At 31.4% G+C, this 26,962-nt stretch overlaps 1 protein-coding gene and 1 long non-coding RNA gene across 8 annotated transcripts in view; one reads left to right on the top strand and one right to left on the bottom strand.

Annotated features, from left to right (window-relative positions):
• Window positions 1-26,962, top strand: part of LOC121126920 (uncharacterized) — a 172,984-nt gene that overhangs the window by 27,891 nt on the left and 118,131 nt on the right. For 4 of the 7 annotated variants that reach the window (XM_071891966.1, XM_071891967.1, XM_071891965.1 and 1 more), the window contains exons 2-3: window positions 15,127-15,165; window positions 25,704-25,865. In XM_071891966.1, the coding sequence (XP_071748067.1) occupies window positions 15,127-15,165; window positions 25,704-25,865 (201 nt within the window). Of the gene's footprint in view, window positions 1-15,126; window positions 15,166-18,386; window positions 18,534-25,703; window positions 25,866-26,962 lie in introns of all 7 variants that reach the window. The other 3 variants (XM_071891969.1, XM_071891968.1, XM_071891964.1) reach the window with 2 other exon arrangements.
• LOC121126937 (uncharacterized) lies at window positions 16,735-25,708 on the bottom strand. Its single transcript, XR_011782469.1, has 2 exons — window positions 25,275-25,708; window positions 16,735-25,213 (listed from the first exon to the last, which is right to left on the bottom strand). It is a non-coding gene; the product is annotated as an uncharacterized lncRNA (long non-coding RNA).

The following is a 26,962-nucleotide window of genomic DNA, read 5'->3' as shown; positions in this document are numbered from 1 at the left end:
AAAACTAAAGCATTGGTACTAAAGCTCCTTGGTTTAAGGTAGTAAATGTCAAAATCATAAAATTAGACAATAAATATAATAACAAAAAAAAATTTAGAATTATATCCATCTCTTCTTTAAAATTGTAGTACGAATAACTTTTAGAATCCTACTTCCATTTATTTCATGTTTATCTAAAAAAAGAAAAGTTAGACGATCCAGTCAATTTTTAAACCTTAATTACTTATCTTAGATATAAAAATAAGACTCCCTTATAACTGATAAGACAATTCAGGCAACCATTCTTGAATTAATGTAGTTTTCTAACATGCCATCGAAAAGATTTATAGGAAAAGCTAATTATTTAGTAATGTGCGGCGAATTACTCCTTATTAAGAGCATCAAAAAATATTTTTTCCGCATTATTTTTGCTTGTTTAACAACATACTATTATCATAAAGGATACACACAATTGATAATTATAATGCTACACCAATGCAACTACCCCCGTTGTTGTGACCATTGAAGTAGTTGGTTTTGTCATTTATGAGTTTTCTGAGCATAATTTATTGGAGCTTATGAGCCATAGCTAATCCTTAACTGATGAAAAAGTAATATTTATTGACAATGTAATATTCGAAATTTTATTCAGTTCTCTATCGACTATCAGTATCTAATATTAAATTAATATTGAATAATAAAGACGGGAATTGATAACGTTCTTTATAGAGGAAGATGTTTATTATTTTAATCAGTGACTCCATAAGTATTTCTTCGCTTGTCCTCGCACGTTTTTGTATCCTTAACAAAATAATCAACCTTAAGTATGGGTTAAAGTACCCTCACATTTACGAAAAGAAAAAATGGAGTGCAGGCATAAAAAAAATTCTACCATTACAAAGATAAATTATTTATTAAGTTATCTTGAGTACATTGCCTACGAAATGTGTCTTATCATACAAAAATCCCATAAAATGAAGGATCCTAAATGGAAATTAATATTTTTTGCAATTATTACATATGTAGCTAAACTAAAGAATAAACCTTATATTACAATTTCAAAAGATTTGGTGTTCAAAATCTTTTTATTTTCGTATAGAATATTTAGTAAATAAACAATGTCAGGTCTTGTTAAAATATTTCGAAATTAAATTGCTTCTTTGACCCATTGTAATAAGTAATCAATATTTCAAATATGTTTCATATCCAATGTAGTTGATTAGTATTTATAGATTAGATATAAGTAATTTAATAAAATTGTTTATTTTTAATTTCTGAACTTGTCCTGCCTCTAAAATATTCATTACTTCTTACAATTAGTCAAATAATTGACTGAATCATATTTTATTTGAAAAAAAATATCAATTAAGATCAAACTTTTAATATGAACAATCTTTTTTAGTCGAATAATAGTCTTTATTCCTTAGTTTTGGCTATAATATAATGCAATTAAAAAAATGTATGCAGAAAAAAAAAGATAACTTCAAATTAAGAACCATTTTCTTGGGAATTGCATTCTAGAAATCTTAATAAATATAATATAATATTTATTACTATATAGTTATTTTATTTTGAAATATGTCTTTGAATCGAAATTCTATTCTAAAATCCTAATTTTTTTAAAGGCTTTAATGGGAAAACCTATTGTAATTGAAAATTTAAAAATCACTTTGGTGTTCTATGTCTTAAATAACAATGATAAATGTTAGGTAATGCCGGTGGTCAATCTTAAAAAATTGATTGCGAAATTTTTGTTTGAAAAGGTGGTTAATGAAGGTGGGTTCACTGATATGTGTACGGTATCTTTTTCAATACAAATATTCATCTTTTTTAAAAATAATGTAACGCTCCAAATAAATATCTTCTTAGCTATCGTATATATATCTTCCTCTCTTGAGGTCTTTATTTTAACTACGCGCCAAAACAGAGACATGTAAAAAGAACACCTCGTTATGTAATGGGCACCAAACCTTTCGAGTCACATGTCTCTGTGACCTCAATATCACAGTTAAAATCAAATTTACAAATACTATCATAAGTAACAACAAATTCTAAAAATACTATCATTAGTAACAACAAATAACCAAAATAATAATACACAAACAAACAGAAAATATCAAACACCAAAAATAACATGTCATGGTACAAAATCCTTGAAATGACTAGGCAATCTTTGATTGTGGCTGGGCCTACTCCCAGAGGCGTTATTTGGGCTCCTCTGCCCGATTTTGTCCACTTCTTTTACTCCTTGGACTTGAGGCGATGACTCAACCCCCTTTCTGACGTCCTAAATGTGCCTTGGTAGACCATTCACATCTACACTGAATTTGGAAATTATTTTTGTTATTACTCCTCTATTTCATCTAGTTGAACATTGAGCCCTAGGCGGCTTAACCCATACCTCATCCCCTTTCGAATAGATCATATAGGATAGCTCCTTCACCGGTTCAGTGACTACTTTCCTCCAAGTAATCTTAAATAGGGGTCCATTGGCGTGTCTCCGTTCCCACTCACCGGTATCATATTGTACCAAAACAGACAATCCTCAATGGTTGCCCTTGTCCTCAGTGTCATTGTTTTCAAGTATCGATGGTGCCTCTCAATAATTCCAATACCAGACGAGCGATAAGTGCAGCGGCAAATAACTTTCACCGACCATTTTTAACATAAGTTTCTGAGCATTGGCGATCTGAAACTACTGCCATAATGAAGGAGAATCTCGTTAGGTGGCCTTAATTCACTAAATATCTGGTTTGTCGTTCTCGTTATCTCTTCCTTACTCTTTCTCAATACCTCCCTCCACACAGCAAAACGACTTGATCCACAATCAGTAACAGTAAGAAACTTCTTCCCTTCTCAGTGTGTAACGTCCATAGCCAAACGTTTCCAGTCCCCGTCAACACTAAGAGACCCCCTAACTGTTGTGATTGTGTGTGGATATATTTTTCGGCAGTTCTTGAATCCCTTCAGGACGTTTTCCCTTTGCTGCTTCTCATGGATTCTCTTAAGAATTTCTGTATATACAGGTGTATCCTACGGTTTTCCGAGATCGAAAGATCCACTGCTTCGGCAATCTTGTTAACATGTCTGCTCAGTTCTTGGTTGTGGATACGAGTTGCACTTCTCAAGACACGTAGTAGGAATGGAAGGTTTCCACTCAAATAGCAGGCCACCTTTTCACAAGCATCTGTGACAGACCAGATATTTTTATGTTCTTCTCCTTCCTCAAGGACGAGGATAACCAGGCAAACCCTGAAGCTGAATCCGTAAAAAATCTTTAATCTCCTTACATCCCATTTAAGCGTCATCTTCCCGCCTTTCAACACTACTGTGAGCTCTGCAAGGCGGATGTAATTTGCCATCTTCTTTCTTTCGGAGCCATGCTCTGTCTTCAATAGTACCGCCATCATTTTTCAAAACCACTCCATATGTCATCGAACTTGTGTCCCACCAGAACTCAAACTCTCCTTCGCGAACCACACTTCACTTTCATATGACCGGATAGTCTCTCTTAACGCGATTGAGAACTTCCTCAATTAGCTTCACTGATAGGGACTCAGAATCATCTTCCCAAGCTTCTGCTTGACAACATGTATTGATGAAGCTTGCAGCAATGCTCAACCATCCAGCAACCGGTTTATGGTCAACTAACCTCCCTCAGATTGAAAATAGTTGTCGTCTCGTTTTGTTAGTCCGTTGGATCTAATGGCAAACTCATCTCCTTCGGATCTTCTCCAGTAAAGTCCGTTTCTTCCCGTATCGATTTTTAGTCCGAGTACCGTAGCATTCTCCAACTCTACTGGATCTTTACACTCGAGACTGTAGCTTGAGAGTAAACGTCTTACGTCGCCCACAGCCACTTTTTCCATATGGAAAATAATGTTGTCGTAGTAATTGTCAGTGTCACTGTTTATAACTCCGTTGCTCTGCAGCATATTACCAACTACTGCCTTCATAATTTCTGGAGCACAATTTAATCCGAAACCAAGTTTAGTAATTTCATACTGGTTGTCCTTTACCCGAACTACAATATATTTTCTACACGAAGGGTCAACTCTTATCTGCATGTAGGCGTCCTTCAGGTCTAACAATGCGCACGATAGGGACCACCTTCTCCACTATCTTAATTTTTCTGTGCACACATCAGCATCAGCTCCACTACATTCTACATAATCATTCAATTCTCGAAAATCAAAGATGGGTCTCATTTTGTTTTCTTATTTTGTGAAACCCCTTACAGCAGTATCACGCCTTTGTTGCCTTGACTGCAGGATTTTAGCCATGTGTTTGATATCCACTGAGTAATCTCATCATCAAAATGTTCCTTAAAGCCCTCCTTCACCTTGTATTCTGTAATTGTGTTGGGAAGGTTGGATTCTTCTTTCCAATCCCTCTTGACCATCCATTCTTTCGATCGAAAGTTTCTTCCTATAATATTTGTCTCTACACTGTTCAACTCAATGGGACCTGAGCTACTCCATTACAAATTTCTATTTTTCCATTGAAGGACTTCATTGGGTACCTTTCTTCGTTTGAAGGGGTTGGAAAAGGGGGTCCGAGAATGGTTTGGGTGCACCCTGTATTGAGGAGCCCTAACACCTTCCTCTCATTATTTAAAGTTTTCATTGTGGTATTAAAGCGCATGGTCCTCGAATTGGAACGGTACTTGTGCTGATAACGCCCATCTTGCGTTTCTCTGGTCTTGAAAAGGATGTGTTATGTGCCCCTCTCTCCCACAGTTATAAAATATTGTCCCCCTCCATGACTGATTAGGTTTTTGTGGATCTCTGTTTTCATGAACAGTATCAGGCTACGAGCCCATACTGATTGCACTTGTCGTTCACGTTCGTTCTTGCATTTGCAAAAAGACCCCTAGCAACACCAACTACTTCTGACATTGGCATGGACTTTATATTAGGAGTAGCTTGGAGTTGTACAGAAATATCAGGGGTAGCCCCATCACGAAAAACACTCTGGCTAGATCGTCTTTGTTCCCTGTCACAATGCTTTCAACCAAGGTCTTAATTTGCGTTGGGTATACGTCTATCGATGTCCCAAGCTCCCATATTTTCTTCCCTAGCTTTGCGTAAGCTTCAAACCGATATGGAGAATGGATTTGTTAATGCTATTGGGTGTTGGTTGTTCTTGTCGACTTCCAATAATTGGTCGTACAGCGCCAACACATCCCCCTCTAGGAGAAGAGGGATTATTTTACTCATGTCCTTGAGCCCCAGTAGATCCTTCAACAAGGACGCCTGCTCCAACCAGATGTTCACATCTCCTCCACCGTTAAATTTGGGGATTACGTCTCTTATTTTCAAATTATCCATCACAATACAAAAAGTCCCATTAGCTTATAATGTTCCAAATAAATATCCTCTTAGCTATTGTATATATATCTTCCTCTCTGGAGGTCTTTATTTCAACTACGCGTCAAAACAGAGACATATAAATAGAACGCCTCGTTATTTGACGGGCATCGAACCGGTTCGAAGCTTTCGAGCCACATGCCATTTCTCTGGCATACATTACAATAACTGTTCTTTGAAGTTACCTGTATTTTAACGAAACCTCATGTTTTTTAAGGATTTTGTCTCTTAAATTAAGAGAAGAGGTAGAAAAGAAGATAATCTACGAACAATAATATGAAAATTCCTTAAACTGTGGGAAAAGGGATTTTGGATTTTTTCAAATTAGTCTTGCATATTTGCAGATTTATTAATATGATTCTGTTGTTGAAAAGAAAGTAACCAATAAATGGTAAAAAGAAAACTTCGATCCAAAAAAAATAAAAAAACACACCAAGTTACAACTTTTTAATATCACACATTCAGATATAAAAATTAGATGATCTTAGATTTAATTAATTATTTTCTTTTTGTAGAGTTGCCCATCTGATTTCTTGTGTACGTAATTACCTATTTGGTAGTTGCTACTTGAATATAGATTCTTTTTATTTTCGAAAGCTGTTTGCATTTCCCTTTAATTATTGAGGAACGAACATATTATGATACCTATAAGCAAAGATCAATAGAAATACCAGGTTATACCCTATTACTTTTCCGACTGATAATTTACTTCCACCACGCTTTTTTATAGTGAAGTGATAGAGAATAAATGTATATATCGCTCTCCTTGATAGTTAGTATTAGAGTACTGTTGTTATTCTCTATGACGTCGGCACGATACATCAGATTGAAAACATTCAAGGAACCTTGTATTTCTATTAACCTTGGTATAAGCTTTACATTTATAAATTATTGATATATTATCATGACACCGGATGAAATCAATTCCTTCGCAAGGCGGAGTTGGTAGTACAAATAACAGATAAGAATCTAAAGATTTGTGTTTCCCAGCCTTGAGGGAGATTTCTCCTTCTAATTAATTTGTCTATTATGATAACATTAGGAAAGGAGACCAATAATATATGAATATTGAAGAGTTGGTTGTCATGCTACGTTAAAGTAAACAAAATTTATCCCCTATTGGCTAATATCCTTCTTGGAGTTGTATTATTTCCCAGGAACATGGCTTCACTTTCTGAAGCTTTGATTACAAGGTAACAAGGTTGTTTCCTTATCGGTCTTGAGGTTCAAGTGGTTCCAGTTCTTGAACTACTAGAACCCGAACCGACAAAGTCGAACTGAGACCGTAATATATTTCTTATTGCCCTTGGTTCTTTTTGGTATATTTTTAATCTTTCAATATTCCGTCTACATAATATTATATAAATGAAAGGTTTTGAGTATAGTTAGTTACATAATGTTCTTCAATCTATCCCATCATCTCCGTAGAATGTTTGAAAATGAATATCATAATGATAATCTAGAACAGGATTGATACAAAAGTCCACCTAATTCTTATTTCAATCTTGACCACTTAACAATAATGATAATAACAAAACGCATACTACCTTTTTTACTCGTTTTTGAACTTGTACAGAGGTTTTAGGGATAAGACGATGTTAATAAAAGAGGGAAGTGATGTGGTACATCATAGATCCAGGTCCGCTTCTAAGCTTGTCGGTGACTATGAACTATAATACCTCCCCCCTACCCACACGGCGCCACTTTGAAAACCATTGTCGTAAGCAACCTTAGTTTTTGGGCCCCCTAATGGAACTTGGGACACTATGCATACTGCCTATAACGTAGATGCAGCCCTTTCATTTTCTGGCATTTTCAGGGACTTAAAACAAGGGGTATCGGTAGACACCCCTTGTTTTAAGTCCGTGATACTGAAATTGAGGTTGAATAAAAAAGAACTAGGCCGAAGACCAGAACCGAGACCGTTAAATCTGAACTGAAACCGTTCTAATGAAAGAAGCGAGACCGGGACCGATTAGAACAACTGAACCTGAACTGGGCAAAACCTTGCCAACTAATGTAAGTAAACAACGCTCATGCCCTATCAAGTTTATAGTAAATAATGTATCACATCAAAGGGATGATAAGAAAATAAATGTTTACCAATAAATTACAAAGGAGTGTCGTTTGCTTCTTGAAATTACTCAAATAAAGGAACTCAAGAATCAACTTCTGCACGCCCATCCATTTTTTTCCATTTTCTACTCCGTATTTTTACTTCATACCGTTCTAAATGTTGAAAAATTTGTGGTGTGTGATTTTTCTTATTATTATACATTCATAGTACCTTGTATGTATTACAAACGAGTAAATGAATATAGACTCATTCTTATATATACTACCAAAGTAACAAGTCGTGTTTTATTTTATGATCTTTAAGGATTATTTAGTGCTACGAATTTGTAATTATAATTATCAACCATGGTGCAGTCGGCAAATTAACCAACTAAGTAATTATACTAAAGATAATCAAGTCCATAATATCTTGAAAACGACAAATAAGGAAGATCAATAAAATTAAGAGAATACATATTAAACTTGGATGGTGAGAGGTTGCATATATTTTGAAAAGTTCCGTTAATAACTAAATATATTAATGCATGTATATTGTTTGGAGTGTATATCTTTGTAAGACGTGATTCAAATTGATCGTTTTTGTAAGTGCATTTGACTTTGTAATTAATTAAAGATGGCAACCAAAACCAAGAACAGCTATTCAAAAATGAAAGGTGTACTCGCTAAAGCTATTAAAAGTCTTATAACTCATATAAATCTGAACAACGATAATTCCCCTAATTAATTCAGTATCCAAGAATTACAGGAAGCTATTAAAAACTGTGATTATAGATATAAATGTGTTGAAGATGGTACTAATGCCTAGATGGTTTGTAGTGGAGAAGAAAACAAGGAAGAAAACGATAAAATTATTTTTTTTCTTTTTTTTCTTTGACAAATATAATTTATTATTTCAGCAAAGTTTAATTAAGTACATCAACCGAGGTTGTATTTGAGTCTATTTTATCCAAGTCTTTATATTCAAAGTCCAAGTCAAGTAAAACCAACGTTCAGAGTAAAGACTCAGATATAATATTTTTTTTTTTTAAACTAAAGAAACTTTTTTTTTATACAAAACAATCTTAAAAAGAAAACGAAAAATGCGAGGCGAGAAAAAAAACCCAACAACAACAACCTCACCTATAATACATTATAATAATAAAAAAAAATATCATCTGACTAATTTGTATAACATATCTAATTAAAAATACAATCACAACACGCATGATAAAAAGCGGAATTCGTTAAAAGTAGCGTAGGCTATATTTTTCTGAACTTTTATTTTTTCATAATTAGACCTTGAAATTATGTTTTGCAATTTTGCAATGTATTTGGATCCAATTCTGAAGGGAGAGCAATGTCATGGAAGCCATAAATTTTTTCTTTGTGGGTGGGCACTCTCCCTCGGTAGTGAGTGAGTCGTTTAGCCATTATAAACCATATTCCTTCTAAATATTAACAGTCACTGTTCAGGAGTGAGATATGGGTAAAATAATGACCTCACATCCTTAATTTTGTATTTTTAGTGTTGCAGAGATCGTTTGGAGGCTGTCTTTTTCTCAGTCCCTCCTTAATTGCTTTATTACTAATATTTAGTGCTACTCTTACATGAAGCGTTTTTTTGGTTGACTTGAAGACCCTTAGGAGGGAATCGTGTATCGTGTAGTATACTCACGATCGGATGGTTGATTATATCCTTGGTAATTACATCATTTATGGTGTTAAGAGCTCCTCTCTGATTTTATTAGGAAGACCTATTTTTACCTCTGGGGGTCCCACTAGAAGGCCATTCACCCCCACTGACCTCCAATGCAGCTTGAGGATGTCGATAAAATTATTCAATCGGATGTCGAAGAACAATTTCAAAGGTATCACGAATTGTTGGCGAGTGTCGAGTGGTCCTGATTAAAGCCATAGAAGCTATTTGTTTCGGTTCTTCTGATTGTACTTCTCTATCTACTCCAGCCGTTGATGGGTCTTAAATTTTTAGACGAAAAATTTTTGAAGCCCAACCCCTTGCAAAAATGTAACTCAGTAGAGCAAATGAATAATTGGTTGAGTATATTCAGGTCATACTATTCTACTAGTAATATGAAAATTATTCCAATTTAAGATCGACATGCCTACTTCCGTAGTTGTTTGCCCATGTATTTCGAAATAGCTATTGCCTCAAAAATTTTGGTAGATACGCCAATATTTGGCAAAGATAACAATAGTTGTGAGCAACTAATTTTTGAAGAATTTCTTGAAAGATATCCATTGTTTACAAGAAGATTAAAATACTTCAGGCAACTCAAAAAGAAGATGAAGATATGTCTGATTTCTAAAGAAGTTTGTATATTTTAGAAGATGAAGGAGACGTACAGAATATGTCTATCGAACAGTTGTATATTTTTGATGAATTGTTAACACGAATAACGACGAATTGAGACAAAAATATCTCAAGGGAGGGGGAGATTTAGCAAGAGAGACATTGAAGAAAATTACTAAATCTTAGGAAGCAAGGAGGATTAATAAAAGGGAATTGGAATCACTATTAATGCTGTTCAAAGAGGAAGAAAATTTGAAAATAAGTCAGTGACGCCAAAAGTTAACATTAATAGATTTGGGGATTCAAAAGGAGATTGACGATATGTCAACAGGCGAAACAATACAAGTAGAATGACTATGTCAAGAGGATGTAATCGTTGTGGAGTGTTACACCACATGATTGAGGATTGCTATTATAGTTTTAATGTTATTTGTTCGAATTGCAACAAAAAGAGGCATATTATGAAAGTGTGCCATATACCTAGAAGAGACAAGAAGGTTAGTTCAACTTTGATTGAGAATGTGTTGAATGCATACAACGAAGATTCAAAAGCCAATGTTATTGTGAATCATAGTCACAACAAACAATTTCAATTTAAAGCTTTACCTAATACTGGATCACCAATCACCATTATTTCTAAGAATATTGTCGATAAATATAGTATTCAAATGAATTAATCTTATCATCGCAATATCCGCAACACAAGTGGTAATTTAATGAAATTTGTCGGGGATTGTGAATTAACTATAATATTTAATGGTAATATCAGTAAAGCAACGCCCCTTAAAAGTCCGGAGAGAAAAAAATGAATTGCTACTCAGTTGGAATACTTGTCAAAGTCTTGCAATAATTTCGAAGGATTTCCCGATGTTATCGTATAACTGTATCGAAATTAAATCAAAATCAAAGCTCAATTATTTAATCAAAAAATTTAACGGAGTATTTAATTGTGATAAATTAAAGCTTATGACTGGTCCTCCGATGAAAATGTACTCAATCGGAATGCTGAAGATTATACAACATTGAAGATCACTACTGCGAAACAGTTCCCTCTTCAGGCAGAAGATGAATCAGAAGAAGTATTAACTAAAATACAAAATTTAGGTATTATTGAGCCAGAACCAGTTGTTACAGAATGGTGTTCACCTTCTATTATGGCTCCAAAGCCGAATGGTAGGTGAATGATACTTGTAACTGATTTTAGACGTTTAAACCGATATGTCAGGCGTCCAATTCACCCTTTTCCATCTGTTAAAGATATTGTTCAATCAGTTCCTAATAAAAGTAAAGTGTTCTGTATATTAGATTGTAAAATGGGTTATTCTCTGATATCTTTGGAAGAAGAAAGTGTAGCTTTAACAACATTTAACACACCCCGAGGAAAATTTCGATATTGTCGAGTTCCAATGGGGTTTTGTAGTTGTCACGATAAATTTTGTGGAACGACAGACGCTGTTTTATGTGGAATCAAAAATGTTAAGAAGATTAGGGATGATATTTTGATATCTGACGAAAATGAAGATGAAGTTTTACAAAAGGTGGAAGAAGTACGCAGACATTGTGAGAAGAACAATATTACCTTATTATAAGATAAAATTCAATTTTGAACATAAGTGAAATTTGCAGGTAAACTCATCCTGAAAATCCTGAAAAAATTTATGGAATTGTGAAGTTCTCAGAGCCAAAAAATCTTACTGAATTAAGATAATTTATTGGAATAGCTAATCAATTAGCTCAATTTCATCCATACTATACAAAAGTTAAAGCACCATTGAGAAAACTATTAAAGAGGAATGTTGAATATCAATGACAAAAGGAACAACAAAAAGCTTTCGATGAAACAAAAATAATTATGAGCTCAGCATCCGTTTTAGTTCATTTCGATCTTTAAAAAAATGCGAAGTTGGTTACTGACGCAAGTAAGCTTAATGGTATTCGTTTTGCTCTCATTCAACAGGATAAATATGGCGAATGTGATAGAAAATATTTACTTCAATGTGGTCCTCGAACATTAACTCCAGCAACACGGTATTCAGCAATGGAACGTGAATGTTTAGCAATTGCTTGGAGCATGGAAAAATGTTTGCACTATTTAAAAGGCGTTAATTTCTATGTTGAAACAGATCATAAACCATTGGAAGGTATATTTAATCGGGTTGATTAATTAAATCCACGATTAATAAGATTTTTAGAATGCACTTCACCTTATAACTTCAAAATTAAGTGGATTTCCCTTCTTTTGTAATAATTCTTAGAAACCATGGAAGTATTTCTGTCTTTAATTAATGAAGATCGATCTAAGCATATGAAAAATACTTCTAAATTAAAAACGTGTGGCTTCATTTATCCAATTGCTTGCATGTATTATGTTTGATATTTTTCAACATTAAAATAATAACTAATATATCATATTCATGCTGTGATAATCCTATGTAAACATATTTATTTAATCACAATTTGATAGATGTAATTTTATAATTTTTTTATTGATTTTTTCCCAGGGAATAAAATCTAAATTACTTGAAAGTTACGCATTTTTTAAACATCCATAAGCCGAAAATAACGATTGAAATTACTAATTTGGTGATATATATTTTATTCATAAAACAAACTTTTTAAAGGCATTTGAAAAAAAATATTAGTGTATTTATGATCACCAGAAGTGGACTAATACCCACCATGACCAAAGAAATAAAAAAAATTGTATTTGTCTGTAATTGAAAGGTTAATTGAGTAAAATATACACAATAGTTTCACAAATGCCAAACTTTTAGATTATACTATAGTTAGGAGAAATATAAGGCACTTGAAATCTTTGAGGGCCTGAAACCTTCCAATAGAGCTGGTTATAACTTTACGCATTTAATTACCAAAATTAATTAATTACATGAGTGTTGAATAAATGTTTTAAGAGCCGTTTCTGTCGTCATAAAATATTTATTTACATTTATTCAATAAATAAATTAATTGATGGAATTAAACATTGACAAAGGAATTTACATTAATTTTTTTTTTACAAATTAATGAAGTTGGAGCTGTATTCTCATTCTAAATTGAAATGAATGAATATATAGAGTTATAATATTCATATTCTTCGATAAGTATCACTGAAGACCATTATTACTTATTACAAACGTAGTTACATATTCAAATGTCATTGTATCATACTAGAAAAATACACTTAAAAATTAGTTGAAAGAGCTCATAAGTCCCTTTTTATGGTTCTCATACTTGGCTTGATAAATTGGAAGTATGAATTCAAGTCCTAGATAAACAACTTTGAAAATTCGAGTCCTTTAGATAACTACGTAATGCAACTTGTTTCGTTCTCTTTGGGCAAGAAAGAAGGTTTATGAAGAGACGAAGACCATCGTTCTATTTCAATTTCAGATTGTTTCAACTGTACTGAGCTTTACAATTTTCCTTGCACTCTCCAACGACTCGACCTTTGACTACAGGCCCGAATCCTCTAAGTGGTTTGTCGCTCCACAGCCAACTACCTCTTCTTCTGACACATCCTGGATCCTAACGAAATGGAAATCGCTGCTTTTGCCTAGTATTTTGCAAATGCTTGTCTGTCAAACCAAGAGTCTTGTCCAATATGAATAATCCATCATGTCTAATGATATTGTAATAAATAACTGAGAATTAAGTGATTAGCACTCTTTCCATTGGAACCACTGTCCTGTTTGTTTATTTTTCTTTTTTTCTTATTATATATTATATTGGGGATAGATATTATATCAGTTTAAAATAATATTGCCATTTTTTCCATTTAGACTCTTTTCCTTTTTTATCATGCCATTTTTTCCACTGCCATTTTAACCTTTATATTTCTTCCGTTGCCATTTTTCCCATACTCCCCTTTTTATGTATTACAAACGAGTAAATGAATATAGACTCATTCTTATATATACTATCAAAGTAACAAGTCGTGTTTTATTTTATAATCTTTAAGGATTATTTAGTGCTACGTATATGTAATTATAATTATCAACCCCTTTGGTTAATTTATATCATACAAGAGAGAAAGAAAAACTATTTCGTCAAAAAGAAAGATATATTATTATAATGAATATCCAATATTCAGGGTTAAAGGAAATTATGAATGCAGAAATATCTGCTTGCCTTCTTCAATAAACACTGCCAGACTGAACAATTATTCTATGTGGCTCGTTGGCAATATGTGCTGATTATCCTGATATTGGGGTCAAATCATCAATTTACATCGAGAAAGGCTCTGATACTACTGATAAATTAAGCAATACTTTAAAAATTTTAAGATCTGAAAAGTCCCTCGGATTTTTTTATGATACATGAAAGTTCAATTACCCAAAGCCATTGGGGATCTCAGATCTTTTCAAATAATTCAAGATTAATTATACCGTATCTTCGGATGTGGGTCCAAGATCCGTCCTATCTATAAAAATGAGTGCACAGGAATATTTTTCCATCAATTATTATTTATTAAATTTAATTTGTATAATGTTTACGCAAAACGGATTACTAAATAATGTTGGAATTTTTACTGATCAATACCAAAAAAAATTATAAGATAAGTTGTTCTTCCCATAGTTATAACTATATAAACAAATACTTCACCACTCAATTTGACTCTTTTTCACGTTATCCCACGACAACTTAATTTTGATAAAATTGCTTTAAATCTATCTAAAATAGATTTTAATGGTAAAGACAACATTAATATACTCCTGCAACATCTTTCAGATGAAAGGCAACTTTTAATTGTTGCCCAAATGTTGGTTTTTTTAATTATTAACAATTTTAGCAAATTTTAGTTAAAATTTTTGTTAATTTGAAAAATTTATTTAATTATAACCCGTTTTTTTACTTCGTCTATTTCACTTTTTTTTCAATTTAAGGTATATAATTTGCTACAAATGTAATATCAGCTGTAAACCCATATATTACACTCAATATCAGCAAAGTTTATACGTTCATTTTTAGTATCAAAAGTTCGTTAAACGTAATTATCATTTTATAGAAATTTTAATTCAAATGAAATTATAATATTTCAATTACAATGATCACAAATTATACCTTGTTGATGGCCAAATATAATGTTATGATCAATTAGCGTGATTTTGTGTATATGTCAACTGAGTTTCAAGTAATCATATTCGCTTAATATTTGGGTTAACGTTTAAAAGATGTTCCTTAAATACGTCAAAAACAGGATGTTCACTAAGAGATGGTTAAAGAATATTGTAGGTTCATAATCAGAATTTTTAAAAATAAAAATATTCTTAAATTAAAATAAGAGAGAAATAACAAGTAAAAATTTTTTATAAACATAATATAATAAGGATTAACAGGAAATTGCTCAACTGTTTATATTTATTTAATAATTAACGGAACAAGATGTAATTTATGAATACTTTTTCTTTTCAGAAAATAAAATTTGTCTCACCCAAGAATGTGTGCAAACATGTAAGTAACATTATTCATTTTTTCAAAGTAATTATAAATTATAAAAATTCAAAAATGATAGGAACAAGGATTGTCAATCTTATATATTCGGTCTATAAAAAAAGTTTTGCTCATCATATTTAAAAAAGAGAAATATTCATAATGTTATAAGATTATAATGGTGTGTTTACTTATGTGAGTAATATACTATAATTCCCTATTTTTCTCTGTTCCTAACGAGTGGTCAATAAAAATCTGAAAACTTTGAATTTTCAGCTTCAATAAGATATAATTTATTAATTAACAATAGAACTTCAACAAAATTTATACAGCAATAGATTTTTGTCTGAGCTCCCTCAATCATTAATGAAGTCACCATTAGCAGCAATGATGGCTTCCAGATGTCATCCAAAGACACTAAGAATATTGAAATGCAGGCAAGAAATATATTTATTCTGAGAGGGGAAAAAGTTAGAAAGATAAAAAAAAATTTAACGAGTCAAATCTAGAAAATCGACGACAGAAGCCTCAGGCGATCTAAGAACTAGAAAAAAATTATTTACTGTGAAAATAAGGGAGCTAAGATCAATCTAAAAGGGAAGACGTCTTTTAAGCATTTTGAACACACTGTGGGAAAAAACTTTCATTCCTTAAATTAACTTTAAGTGAACTTACTGATGACCCAATAAAAATTTCTAAAGAAACTTGCAACGTTTATACGAAATAATATGGATTTCACGACTGCTTACCAAAAAATATATACTGTTTATGTCTATATTGGAGATTACTTACAGATATAGAAGGGTGGATACTATTTCTGTCCTATACTAAGGTCCATTCAAATTTAAACCAATACTGTATAAATTCTAGAACTGAAAATATATTCGAAAACTTAGACTCACCTATTGTTTGACACGAAATTTTAAAGTTCATCCGGGTCTAAAACATCAACTTCATGTCTCTAGGACCATCAGATTTACCCTTCAAGTTTTCAAAATTTACGGCAAGAAACTGATGCCAATCCTTGTACAAGTTTTTAGCGACATTTTTCTTAAAGTTCATGAATCAGACTTTATAAGCTCCGGATATACAACACTAATTCTTTAAAAAGATAGAAGTGGTGATAATATTGAAAATTATAGTCCAATTTCTCTACTTTACATATCCTATAAGATTCTTAGAGGCATACTTAACCATAGGGTGATTAAGCCCCTTCCTTATATTTAAAGTTGATAATCCTGTAAAGAAAAACGTGTGCAAGGAGAAGGGGGTGTGGAGAAAGACTTATGGTATCATTGTTTAAAATACTGATGTGATTATCAGCTGCCTGCTTTATTATGATTTTTGAAGGTATGACGAAAGTATTTATTAGCAAAATATTTAAAAATGATATACTACGTAAAACTGACTTAGACATTTTTTATCTATTACAGTAGATTTGAAAACGTCACACTCCATGAAATTGTAACTCTTTATGAACCATATTCTCACAATTATAACTAATGAAACGAAAAAATAGAGTATTTTGGAATATGTTTTAAGTTCCAAGTTTAAAAAAGAAGGCTTAAATTAAACATAATCTACATACTAAAAAAATAAACCGTCATATATTTATGTTAAATATACAAAATTAAACAATTAGAATCATATAACTAATAATAACAATAAATTATGAATATAGAGTATTGAAATAATAGTTTGATCCAAATAATAATTTCTTGTTCAGATATCGGAACTCGTTAAATATGATATAACTTTAGGTTGCCAAATACAAGCTAGACGAGGTTTTTAATCAAAAAGATCAGGCCCCCTTTTTTCTCATGTAGAAGTTGCTATATACAATTGTGCACAAGATAGATATATCTATACCGATGAGATCTAAATAATTATTAATAATAAAGTAAATGTCAAAATCATAAAATTAGACAATAAATATACAAATAAAAAAATGTTAGAATTAAATCCATCTCTTCTTCCAATCTTAGTACGAACAGCTTTTAGAATCTTACTTCCATTTATATCATGTTTACCTCAAAAAATAAAAGTTAATCCATACAGTCAAATTTTAAAGCTTAATTACTTATCTTAGATATAAAAATAAGACTCCTTTATAACTCACAAGCCAATTCAGCCAACCATTCTTGACTTAAATTTTCTGTTAGTTTTCTAACATGGCATCGTAAAGATTTAGAGAAAAAGCTAATTATTTAGTAATGTTACTCTTTATTAAGGGCATCAAAAAAGATTCCCCCCCCCCCCCCGTTATTTATGCTTGTATAACAGCATAATATTATCATGAAGGATACGCAAAATTGCTAATTATAATGCTGCACCCAAGGTACCTACCCCTGCTGTGACCATTTAAGCAGTTGTTTTTGCCTTTTATGAGTTTTCTGAACACCACTTCTTGGAGCTTATGAACTATAGCTAATCATTAAGTGATAAAATAGTAATATTTTTTGACTATGTAATATTAAAAAACCTAATAATCATACACTAGTCTTTATCTAAAGAAACTAGTGTCAGACAAACTATTTGTGCACCCATCCAAACTTACAACCCACGTTGTTGTGACCATTTCAGCAGTTGTTTTCGCCATTTAATGAGTCGGGTATCATAATTCATGAATCTTTTAGTTCAAATAGAATCATATTTTTTTGAATAGATTTAAAAAAAATAAAAATGAATCCCTACTGTTAGATGGTACAAAATTCAGAGCTCCATTTCGAAATAAGTAAATATTTAATACTTTTTACAGATAACTTTGATCGTCATTTTGTGTGGATGACTCTAAACATGCTGAAAATTCTCTCAACTTCACAACGTACAATGGGGGTATTTTTATAAGTTGAATTTTCTACGTATGCTAGGTCTTGCAATTCATTGTAAGCTGGATGTTCTTATAGGAAATTGGTCAATTTAGATCGGAATGGCTCTAGTTTCATATAATTCCGTAGCAGTTCAACGATGACAAGGCTGTCAAATAAGGGTAATCTTCCTTCTAAAGCTGTGATGGCCCCATAAATTTGATTGAGATTATTATGAATAATGGTCAACTCTTCAAATATATATTCGACTATCATTATTTAATATTGAATAATAAAGGCAGGAATTGAAAACGTTCTTGATTGAGAAAAATGTTTATTATTTTAATCAATGACACCATAAGTATTTTTTCCCTTCTCCTCGTACGCTTTTGTATTCTTACCAAAATTATCAATATGAATTATATTATATCCTAGCACAGAAAGGCTTCATGCAGTCTTGGAGTCTAGAGGACCTTTTTCGGTCGTTTCAGGACGCAATGGATTATTGTATGCGCACTAAAACACAATACAAAGAACTTCTGGTCGATTTCGAAAAAGCCTTTGGCAAATTATCTCTTTCAGGTATGACTTTCTTATTGGTTTTATGAAAATGGTGTCTTCAATTCTTAAATTCATATATGAGCTATCGATATGTAAGCTTATATTGATATGTTTTATGTATATTATATAATTTGCCATTTTATTACAAAATATAAGAGTGGTGAATAAAAGAATAGTACTATGTAAAAATTACAGCAGACATATTTTTTTACATACATACATTAATAATAAATATTAATTTGTAAATTCTCTAAGTTTTCTGAGATTAACACTTGCTTTCCTCAGTTTCTGCTTTTTATTAAGGTTATTTACTTTAATTGTTATCCTTGTTTACACATAGGATATGATGACTTCTTTTCGCCAGTTGGGATATAATTCAATTTGATGATTATGAAGCCTTTCAAATACGTTTGGGGTTTCGACAATTGCGTTTTCATATTTTCAATGAAAAGCTTTAAAATGTTTTTACATCCTATTTTGAGTATCCTCCATTGAAATTCTTTAAGGGATCTATAATTATTCTCACTTGGATTTTGGAGTAGCTCATTCCTAGGGTGGTAATCATTAGGTTTAGTTTAAACTTCTTTGAGTTTAGTAACTTTGACTTGGTTTTGTACCGACACAATTCTCTTTTGAAAAAACAAAGTTCCTTTTGAATTTTTTGCATGTGTGCTCCACTTTTGCTTCCTCGCACTCGTCTCCTTTTTCAAATTTGTAAACGTGAATTTGAGTGCTTTGCGTCTTGGTCAAAGGCTGTTGTTGGGACTCAGTGATCTGGTTACAAATTTACATGAGCCCTTCATTATCAGTCTCTGTTTACGAGACCATACTGGTTTCCTGGACTTTACTTGCTTCCAATAGTTGTTTTACAAGCTCTTTCTTTTAGCAAGTTTCCTTACAAATATCTCTGGAGGATTTGGATGCATCTGAACTGGGAGAAGCAAAGGAAATATGGAGTTAGGGGACTCCATCATTTTTAATTTTTTTTGGCCTCTCAGTAATGAAGTTCATCCTTGAAATTCCGTTCAAAATAATTAGATATAAAATGCTATAACAAATCTTGGCATTCTTATTATTAATTGGGTTTTTTCTCCTGTAGAATGAGATCCAAAGAAGCGGGAGCATCAATTTTTTTGGAGAAATGCAAAATACTGGGCATCCTGTGGGGTGAGACAGCAGACCATGGTACCAACACGCTTTGAACCTCAAGATGATGCTATTTTTGCTAAACTGATCCAAATTAATGCACTTCACTTCAATGAAATTATCTGAACTGCCGCAACAGTGACGATAATTAAAAAAATTTAGTAACATCTCTATATTCTCTATATAGATGCAGCATGGGTTTGAAGTATAACGCAAGATTCTCCAAAACATTTTTAAAACGTTACATAAGGACTATTCATAATAAATAATTGTTCAGGAAGTCACTGGAGATATAACACCAGGGGTTCCATTCTATTACATAATTTTCTCACCAAATTTATGTTTTGAAACTTTTCATTGTTACGAAGCACCTATTACATATAATCCTATTGAGTGGACCGTGTTGTCTATCATAGATGTCCTTTTTGTTTCGAGAAATAAGTTATCTTTAATAAATTTATATTTTAAAGAGTTTCTTCATTGTATATTATTTGATAAAAATGGAAAAAAAAACCCCATATATTAAGGGAAGGAGCACCCTCCATTAATCAGGTAGCAAATCGGCTAACAACTGCAAAAACCCATACCCTCTTTTGAGATAGAATTTTATGCAACTCTGTTAATCACTATGTTGAACGGAATGTAGAAACAGGGTCCCCTTGCCTTGCCTAACTTCTCTTCTCTAAATGAGGATTCCAATATTATATTATAATAAATCAAAATCCGTTGATAAAGAGAGATTTATCATCTATTATGTGACGTCGTCAGTGTGATGACTTAACTCTGCTTTCAAGATTTTATATATGTTATAATACGTGTCAGAAGGATTCGCCTTAAACATTTTTGCATTGTACCTATTCGCCTTGTACTAGTTTTTCCTTGTAACATTTTCGCCTGGCTACTTGTTGGCATTTGATAATAATAGAGAGAATACTATTTCTTTTTAGTTAAATATTTGTTTTGAAATTTTACCGTTGTATTCCAGCTTTTAGAAATTAGAAACAAAAAGTTAAACAAGCTATACAATAATAATTCTTCAAAACTTAATTACATGTAACACTTAGGTTTTAAAGCATTGGGAAGGAATCATGGAAAGTTACTGCCATGTTCCGTTGCAAAGAATCATTAACATTTATATGTAGTCCATTTCTTCATCAAAATGCCATGAAGATTTATTGAAATCTCTACTTACATCAAGGATTGTAATAGAGTTATAGATAAAGATGGGGGACCTCGTCCATCAAAGTCTACATGTATTTATGCATATGATATATTTATATTATATATAAACATACTTCATTAACATATCAGTTATACAGACCTCCAAATCTTATAAAATGAGTAATTGTTATGGTGTACAAGATATATAGATAGGGAGTCAGAAATCCCATTCCATTGTATAATACAATAAATTTAGATACATTTAACCTCTTTTTCTCTTCTAAAAGAAACCGTATTGAATCATTTTAAGTAAATCAATCAATATTAACAATTTCATTAAATATATAACTTGAGCATGATTTAGAATAATTTATTGGTTCCAGTTTATTCAATATATAAGAGAAAGATTGTATAAAAAGTAGTTGCCCATTTCATGAGAGTTTTATTGACATAACCATTAAGGACCTTTTAAATTGTATTTCATGATGATTTGTCTAAGGAATCATTTAATACAATTATGAACTTATTTTGGTTAGATATAATTTGCTGTTCACATGAAATCTTCAGACATATACCATGTGTCAAAAAAATCATTCTGTTAGTTATATAATAGATGGAGCAAGGCTTTCAAAATTATTTATAAATTAATTGGAAGGTTGACTATGAAGGATCTAGAAGATCTCTACAATTTATTGCGCAATAGAGGATATTGTTTGATAATTATTTATTATGATGACTGATAAGCTATTATCCTTTTTGAAGACTGATCCTTGCATCCCGTAAAAAAGAGTAGTAATTGTTTTTTCTAGTATTAATGACCACAAAAATCCTAAATTAAAATATTTAAGATGTAATTTATATTAAAAATCTCTGCTTATTTACACTATGAATACTTCTATTTCAGCCATTGTCCCCTACAGTGTTCGTTACCGTACATAATCTAAAAGAGCAAGTACCAAAATGAAAAAGTTCATCAAACACCTGATTTAATGCTATTATTATGACAAAAAAAGATTGGTATGAATAAGGTGATATGAAACATCGTGCCCTTACCTAAGAAAACTTATATTCATTTTTTTAAAATGCAAAATAATTGCCAATTCTATACCTTAAAAAAACTAGTCGTTTTTTGAAAATGTATGTTTGTTAACGTTTTAATAACTGTATATAGTCGATTAATTGTAATAGTTGTACTACAATAACAAATACAGAAGGGAAATATAATCCACTCACTAAGGATACATATTAATGATTTCATTGGAAAAAAAAAAGATTTGAAATAATAATAAATATAAATACTGGATTCGAGTACTTTAAATCAATAAAACATCAAACGTAATATATCAATAATTAAAAAGGTTTTCGATGATGTAAAGAAGAGACTAGACCTAGAAAGAGACATGAAAAAAGTAGACCGATTAGTAATTTTGAAAAATCCATTCAGCGATTCTCATAAGAAGTTTCTTAGATACAGGCTGGCAACATCTTAAACTTTTAATCGAGAGCAAATTCGAAGGATAGAAAGTTGTCATTCTGCAAGGAGTTGGAGCAAAATGAATTTTCAAATTAAAAAATTTTTCGAAATAAATTCCAAAAATTCGTAGGTATTCAAAATAAAATAAAATTTCTTGAAATTTTTTCGTCGTTACCAGAAAAAAGTTCTAGTAAAAAGCAAAAATTTATTATATATGTAAATTTCACTGCTTGTGACGATTTTCGAAAATAATTGACATATTTATATATATTTAAAAAATACTATTTCGAGTTTATTTTGGACTAATTATATTGTTTGCAAGTTCAATGATTTAGTTTTATCCCAAACTACTACTTTGGATCTTAAAACTCAATATGGGAAGGGTTTTTTTTTTTTTTTGGGGGGGATTTATGTCCTATGTTCCCCATGATGACATTCATGCCATCTTAGCACATAATTTAATTCTATGTGGTTTCAAGTTAACCTCCTCCCTCTATAAGTAAGATAGTTGTAATTTTAGGCCGGATCTCCCTCCACCCTACATATCACATGTTTTGTGAAGTCCTCCATATGTATATTTATGGTTTCCACTTATGTTGAGATAAAGTTAAATTCAACAAATGAAATGAAATGAAAGTAACATTTGGTACAAGAAAGCGTATCAGTCTTATCAGTAGTTTTATTATTCATTGTCAACAACAAGTAGCTCATACAATGAAACAAAGGAAATAGACCGAAATTACAGACATGCTCACTCATCTCAACTCAACTTGCAACCATACTCATAACGTATTTCCTTTTGCATGTATACTAAACCTTCTTCAAATTTTAACTTTTTTTTTTGCAAAATTTAATATTTGAATATTTCCTGTTCCCCAAAGTATATAGAAATTAAATATACAAGGCATTTAGATTTTGACAACGGCTATAGTGGCGCATTGACCTTAAAAATGTATTGTTGGTGGCCCTAAAAAAGGCATAAAAAACGTAATTGTTTGTATTCTTTGGACAATGGCATATCAAAAAACTATCATATGAATATCAAATCAAAGCCAATAAACTTTGTTTTCAATTTCTATAAATATATTATAAACTCTTTATTTGTGCCCATGGGTAAATTTTACTCCACATATAAAAAAATGCTTGTTTTTTATATTTTCCCCCCGTCTTTATGCATTTTAACTTCTCAACCTCAATAACTCGACGATATAGTATAAATACTTGCTATAGCTCGTGCCAAATATTCATGAATAGCTTTAAGGGAAATCCACGAGAATATTGTACATTTTATTGAGATTGAAAACTTTAATGGGACGTTTTTGATAAGAATTGCTATGTTAATATCTCGCTGTACTTGTCTCAGGTGCTCCACAGTATGAGGAAGGGAAATTGGTCGGTGTTCCTTGTATGTCAAATTCCATCGGACTTTAACAATGCAAGGCTACATTAAATAATAGGAACATGGAAGTTGAACAACAACGTTCTGTTCTAGGATTTGACAAAACAGCTAGCAATAGTAAAATTAACAAAGATGCAGCAAAATTAAATGAAGACAAACTAGGGGAAAAAGTTGTCTACTTCGTTTGCAGACATCATATATCAGAGGTGATAATTTGATAAGTATAGGATAGTATTTTTAGTAAGAATCAGGATCCGGACAATACAATGTTTGGTAAATTCAAAGAAGTTTTGTCATATTTGATAAGGACAATCCAACAATTTTGACCAATGTTGAAAAAGATTTGGACCCCATGAATAAAAAATCAATTAATGTCATAAATAATTTTCTAGAGAATACATCTCCAAGGGCAAACTTGTGACAAGTACCAAAGCTGTTCCTTATCATTCTCGTTAAGAAACTTAGTCAAGGTATTGCACCTAAGCCTGTGCAATTCATCAAGCACATTGGATGGCTAAGAATATATATGCTATGAAAATGTTAATGTTTCAAATGGACTGAAATACGAAAAGGACGCCATCGTTAAACTAGAGAGAACAAATAAATTCCTGGCTTTATCTTAGACAAAGCACTGGATAACAGCAACATTTTCTGCCGATGCTCCTATCCACGATTTACATTTGATTAGGAAAATGCTTCACTATTAACATATTGATAATTAACTCGTAACCTCTGTTTTGAAGAAAATGAGAAATCACGGTTGGTATCTGACTCAGGAATGAGTACCATTCACCTTATTCAGTTCACATAAGAGCATAACACCACCTATAAAACAAAAGCTGGCAATCAATCTATCAAAAACTAAAGAAGCGGAGTGTTATAGAAAAGGCACGCCAGTTTTTTCAGTCATCACTCAAGCTACATCTCTCACATACCAGAATGACCTGAGTCACATTTTCTTTTTGATCCTCTCAGGTTGAAAAGTAACTGTCTTATTAAATTGGTTGATACCTAAGAAAATAATGAAAACTATAGAGTAGCTTGGGAGTTTGTACAGTTAGTAAAATGAACCAATGATGTTGTTGAAATAGGCGTAAAACTCATGAGTGACTTTCCAACTAGGATTACCACCGACCAAAAACAGAGAAACTGTTTACTGCAAGTTGTGGAATACCACAGAAATAAATATATTAGTTTCAAGAAATCTAATTTAAGGAAATAATCTATTTCTAGTATTTATAATGTTAAACTGTATTGTTTTTAATATAGAGTTATTAGGTTTGTTCAAAAAATAAATTTATTTTTGTATTTCATTCGTTTTTATTCTATTTTTGTATACATATACGTCAAGATAATAACAACTTAGGAGTCAACTTAAAAAGACAGGGGAAAAAATATAAAAAACAAGCATTTTTTAATATCTGTGAAAAAATTTCCCATAGGTCCAAATAAAGGGAAAATACCATATTTATACAAATTAAAGCACAGTATCTTGGTTTTGATTTGATACCCATACCAATGCTACACGATGAGCCATTGGGAAACTATAGTCAAAAGAATACAAACAATCACGTTGTTTTACCTTTTTAAAGCCACCAACAATAAATTTTTAAGGCCCATGCGGCCGGCATAGCCATGGTCCAAAAATCCAAATGACAAGTAAATTTAGTTTCTATAGACCTGGGAGAACAGGTAAAAAGTGAAATATTAAAAGATTTGGAAAAAAAAGTTAAAATTTGAACCGGTCTAATTCATGTCGTGTCCAAATTTACAATCTATTTATATCGAAGAAATATATTACCTTTGTAAAAATAAATTATACCCATACTTAAGTACTCACAAATGTTGCAACCCTATAAACATTTTAATTTTGCGTTCAAGATATGCTATATATTTTGAACAAATACTTATTATTTGAATTTTATGATCTCTTGGATAATGTTTTTATACAAATTTAATAAATTATGAAAGCAAATAGAAAATATTAAAATTGTATTTATCCTATTGATAGCTGCTTATCTGCTTGGAGCAATGGATACAACGGCAGATCCTTGTACCGACTTCTTTCAATATGCATGTGGAGCATGGAACCGCAAACACGTTATTCCTGAAGATCGATCTTCGATTTCCACATTTGAGGTTATGGCAGATCAGTTACAAATAATTTTAAAAGGTAAAGATGAATAAGTTTATTAAAAAGTAACCATTTCTATATATTTCACTATGCATATAGATGTGTTATCTGTTTAGATAAGGCTGAGTTTGATGATAAGAAGAAAAAATATGTTGGTAAACGGTATTATAACATACTTATCAACTCTATAATTTAAAGTGGTACGCATTTTTACCAGCTTTTTATAGATATATATTTAAACAGAAGGATTCTATGGCAATTACACACTTTTAAATTGTCCTCATCAATTTCACATCTCTAAAGTGAAATTATATAAATATATATAATTAGAACTCAACAAATTATAATTTTCAAACCTCAACAATTATTATAGTAAAAAAGGTATTTGTTGATTTCTTGAATGTTTTTTGTTTGTATTAGAGAAAATACCATAAAAAGATCCATTTGTAAACACGTGAATAATTTTTATGTTTCCAAAACAATATATATTGTACCATTTTTAATCAAGTACAAAAATAGATGATTTAAATCACAGAACCTTTTCATTTTGAGAAAGATAATTTTTAGTGCGTCAAGATTATAGTCTGTAGAATTCATTAAAATATATTATCTATTGGGCCGTTACAAAATTATATACGTTGTATTGTGTAAACGTCACAAATGTATAAAAAACTCACCCTAAGTATATAATAAAAATTTTGTGTTCTAGTTTTTATTTATGTTAGCGTCCAAAAAGACATAAGATTGATATTTTTAAGTTCAAATTTAAGATTCAGATTAATTTTGCAATATAAAGTAAGGAAAAAATCAAATCATAAAATGATTGATTTTTAAGATATATTGTTCTGTATATGATATAATCGCATATAAGTGAGTAAAAATGAAATACAAATAACCCTATTCTTTTTTAGAAAATAAACACCTATTCAGAAACGTCTTACTTTTGAAGTTGTTCATGTTTTGGTTTTTGAAAAACAACTTGTTAAGACTTTGTAGTCCTAGGAATAAAATTCGAGTGTAACGGTATTGGACTATATTTTTTTATTATTAAAACCAAATATATATCGCTATTACACCATTAAAATATACATTATGGGCTTTGGTTCTAGGGCATCTACTATAAGTATTATTGTACT

Source organism: Lepeophtheirus salmonis, chromosome 12 (genome assembly GCF_016086655.4).
Source record: "Lepeophtheirus salmonis chromosome 12, UVic_Lsal_1.4, whole genome shotgun sequence".
Classification (NCBI taxonomy): domain Eukaryota; kingdom Metazoa; phylum Arthropoda; class Copepoda; order Siphonostomatoida; family Caligidae; genus Lepeophtheirus; species Lepeophtheirus salmonis.
This window is presented reverse-complemented; position numbering and strand designations above follow the sequence as displayed.